Genomic DNA, 3,595 nt, shown 5'->3' on the forward strand with positions numbered 1-3,595 from the left:
CAAACTGTTTCAGGGATCACATGGGCTTCCTGGGCCTTTTTGTTCAGAGATATGCCAGTCTTTGGATTTCTTCAGTAGCAATCTCCTGGACTTCCTAAGGAATGCACCATTGTCCACAGCTGTACTATTACATGAGACAAGAAAACAAGCATCTTTATTGTTGTTAAAGATTGCATGTGCCATTGTTACAGGAAATTATAGACTAGTCTGTAATAAATTATCTTATAGCAGTCTCTGGAGTTTGGTAATTCTATTAAAGTAGGGAAATCCACAGAATGACTATCCTACATAATGGTAGATGTTACTGCTTCACCCTTCCTAACACAACTTTTGATAAACACCAAGCAGTAGAGCAACTGTTGGACTAGTGTCTTGACCTTTACCCGAGACATAGGATTTAGGGCATCAGCTCCCTGTAAAGCTCCAGTAGAATTGGAGCTGAATGTCCAGTAGGATATTCTAGGACAGACCCCAGCCAGGGCTGTGAAGACTAGGTTGGACCTACTAGGGTGATATGCACTTCCAGGGCTTGCCAGTGGGCTGGGGCTGGCACAGATAAGACCAAGGATTAGGTCCAGGGTTTGCACATTGGCCATTTCATTCATGCTCTCATCAAGGGAGAAGAGCTTGAGTGTAACATCCTTACTCAAAGAAAGAACCAAGGTGAAAAATTTACTTCATGATGGGAATGGAAAAGCTGAAGCAAGAATAGCACTCACCTATTTTCTCAGCCTGCACTATCCTACCAGTGGAAGGAACAAGGATGGCGTACAAACACAGGGCAGACTAACTCCAGCCTCCTTCATTTCTTCAGTGCCTTATTTCCAATGGCTTGCTTAAACTAATCTTTCCATTTCAGTAGCCCAGCCATTTAAAAATTTCCTCATTCTTCCACCTGCCAAACCAATCTCCTATTAATTCTACTTCAAAGGTGCCTCTTGACTCCATGGCTTTAACTCAGTTCCCGTTATCACTACCACAAGTAGAATATTTTCATTTCCCTTGTCTGAATTATTTCTATAACCCTCTTCACAATCTGGTACCTTGTTTTCCTGTTAAATATATTCAGAGATCACTTAATAGTCCCTACACTAAAACTCAGACCTTGTGGCAGTGCAGTCCCACTATTTATTTACCAACTATCCTGCAACAAGTGTAAAGCATTGCCCTTGCAGTTCCCTGACAGTATCATGCACTCTTCCGGCTCTATCCTTTCCCTTTGCTGGAACATTTAAAAGCTCTTTCCACTGCTGGCTAGGTTTTGATCTATATCTCCTACAAGCGACTCAATGGCACCTAACAACAGAAGCCTTTACTCAATTGAACCTGGTTCCGACCCCTGCGCACCTCGTGGTTATAACTTGTAATCAGCCTGTTATTCTATCAAAGTCAAGGACTGAGTATTGCACCTCAACATTTTTCTAAGGGCCAGCACAGAGAGATCACCCGCGTACTTAAAACAACACAACAACAGCAACTCTACACCTTCCGGAAACGCAGGCGCGTGGTCACGTGCAAGGGGCGTGGTCAGAGCTGTCCTATGGGGTGGGGCGAGGTGGAGGGCGGGGCTCTGTCCTTGAGTCGCGCCTGCGCAGAAAGATGCGTCAAGATGGCGGTCGCTGGACTCCGGAGCTGCACGGCTGTGGTGAGCGAGATTGGCCGCAAGGGGCGCCGGAGAAGAGGTTATTTCCGCCCTCGGTATTCATTGAACATAGACCATAGTCTTCACATTTCTAATATTAATACTGTTCCCTGCACTTTCCGGTAGCTGCGTATCTAAATACTTTATCAAAAACCGCTCTCCCAATACTCCTCGAGGCTACTTAGCGCCCCCTGTCCATAGTCCGTTCTTCACAAGTTCTCACCCAACGATACAGGTTCCTCTAATACCTAGGAAAGGGTGTTTTGGCCCCTAAATAATAATATAATAATAGTACTAATAATAGTAATAATAAATATTATTGTTATTATTATTTGTATTATTAATAATAATAATAAAGCGAACATTGACCATGTGAAACAGAAAGTCCCAAGGCCCCAGATGATGTAAAAAATCAAATAGGAATTCATTCTGGCAGTTTATCCATTTTTTTTAGCCCTATTCAGGTTCTCCGAGAAACCATAAACTTTCTCTATTTTGCCTTGAAAGTGACTTTTGCTGTCGTTCCTGCCTCATACAGGGCAGGAGGCAAAAGTCAAACCATTACAGGCTACTCATGCTTTGTAACGTGGGTGCAAAACTGTACCCATGGTTTCAAACAGGCTTGCACATTTGCATTGCTAGTTAACGTTAAAAAATCAGATTGCAAAATTTTTTAAAAATTGCACATTTCCAGTTTTTAAAATGTTCCTTTAAAAAAAATTGTTTAAGTGAAAGTTTAAAATCATGTTGTTTTTTTCATTCACTGGTATTTTGTTTTATGCCATTAATTAGTCAATTAATGTAATTGTTTATAGTGTCTTATCAACCACGTTAAGGGAGGTCTGGTATCATAGTCCGTTAAGGAGTTTTTCAGAGGCTTCAGATCACCAAGAGATTGTCCATTTTTCTATCACAGATTTGCTATTGGAGTCAAACAACTGTAGACGACACATTTTTGGATTAGCAATGCAGCTCCCTGTGGACTATGCAATCATAATTCTTCAAACTTTTCTTTAGCTTTGGTTAGTCGTAGTCCTATACCAATTAAAAATGCACATTTCTGAATTTTCTTTTAAAAGGTAATAACTAGTAACTCTTAGATTACATCCTCACAGAATAACTTCAAATTTGTCGTCTACTTAAAACCCATCACTATGAGACTAAGCAAAGGAGAGAAGACAAAAGGTCCAGGAAAACAATCACAGAAATGGAACAAACAGTACACAAAGAGGATGTTGCCACATTGTGCTAAATGTAACTAATGTATGGCAACTATTAAGTGGAAGTTGCCAAACAGAAACCTACATTTTATATAAACTTTCAGCAAAAATAATAAAACTTTTAAAAAAGAGAAAAAGAAAAGGGTAGATATACATAACAGTTGGTTTTGTTTTCTGTAATGCTCTGGTTAGGATCCAGATCGTCCTATTAGTTAGAACTCAGGGTGTACCAGTGTGGATTGGGAAGCAAAATTGAAGCAAGAGATCTCTAGGTGGCTCCCTGGTACTTCAGTCCTGAAGAAATCCAGTATAACCACACCTCTCAAGGACACAGTATCATTTGTTTCCTTTATAAATACCTGGTTATAAAGTGCCTAGGCATCACAGTCAACTTCACAGCAATGGATTTAGCAACATGCTACTTCCCTTGTGACAGAAGACACCTTTCTGAAGAAAACAAAAAGTTGCATCAAGAGTAGGATCAAGTCTGCAGACTGTACCATAGCTGATCCTTAAGTGGGCTTTCACAGGCTGTAACTAATAAAGGAGGAATTTGCCCATCTTTCTCCCAGGGAGCAGCTGGTAGATTTGAACCACATCATTTTTGGGATTTCAGTGCAGCTTCTTGCCACTATACCACCAAAGGGCACCCATCCCCAAAAAGGTACAAATTCTTTTTTCGGTCTTTAAGAAAGATATATCCTTAAATAATAGATTTTTTAAAATTTTTAAT

The 3,595-nt window shown here is 40.4% G+C and overlaps 1 protein-coding gene across 1 annotated transcript in view; it reads left to right on the forward strand.

Annotated features, from left to right (window-relative positions):
* Positions 1-1,609: 1,609 nt before the first annotated feature.
* The window catches only part of LOC102850289 (probable phospholipid-transporting ATPase FetA-like), a 141,902-nt gene continuing 139,916 nt past the window's right edge, over positions 1,610-3,595 (forward strand). Inside the window, exon 1 of the mRNA XM_006886938.1 lies at positions 1,610-1,698. Coding sequence (XP_006887000.1) covers positions 1,610-1,698 — 89 coding nt within the window. The remainder of the gene's footprint in view (positions 1,699-3,595) is intronic.

The sequence above is a fragment of the Elephantulus edwardii genome, unplaced genomic scaffold (assembly GCF_000299155.1).
Source record: "Elephantulus edwardii isolate Elephantulus edwardi_28Jun2011 unplaced genomic scaffold, EleEdw1.0 scaffold00052, whole genome shotgun sequence".
Taxonomy (NCBI): Eukaryota; Metazoa; Chordata; class Mammalia; order Macroscelidea; family Macroscelididae; genus Elephantulus; species Elephantulus edwardii.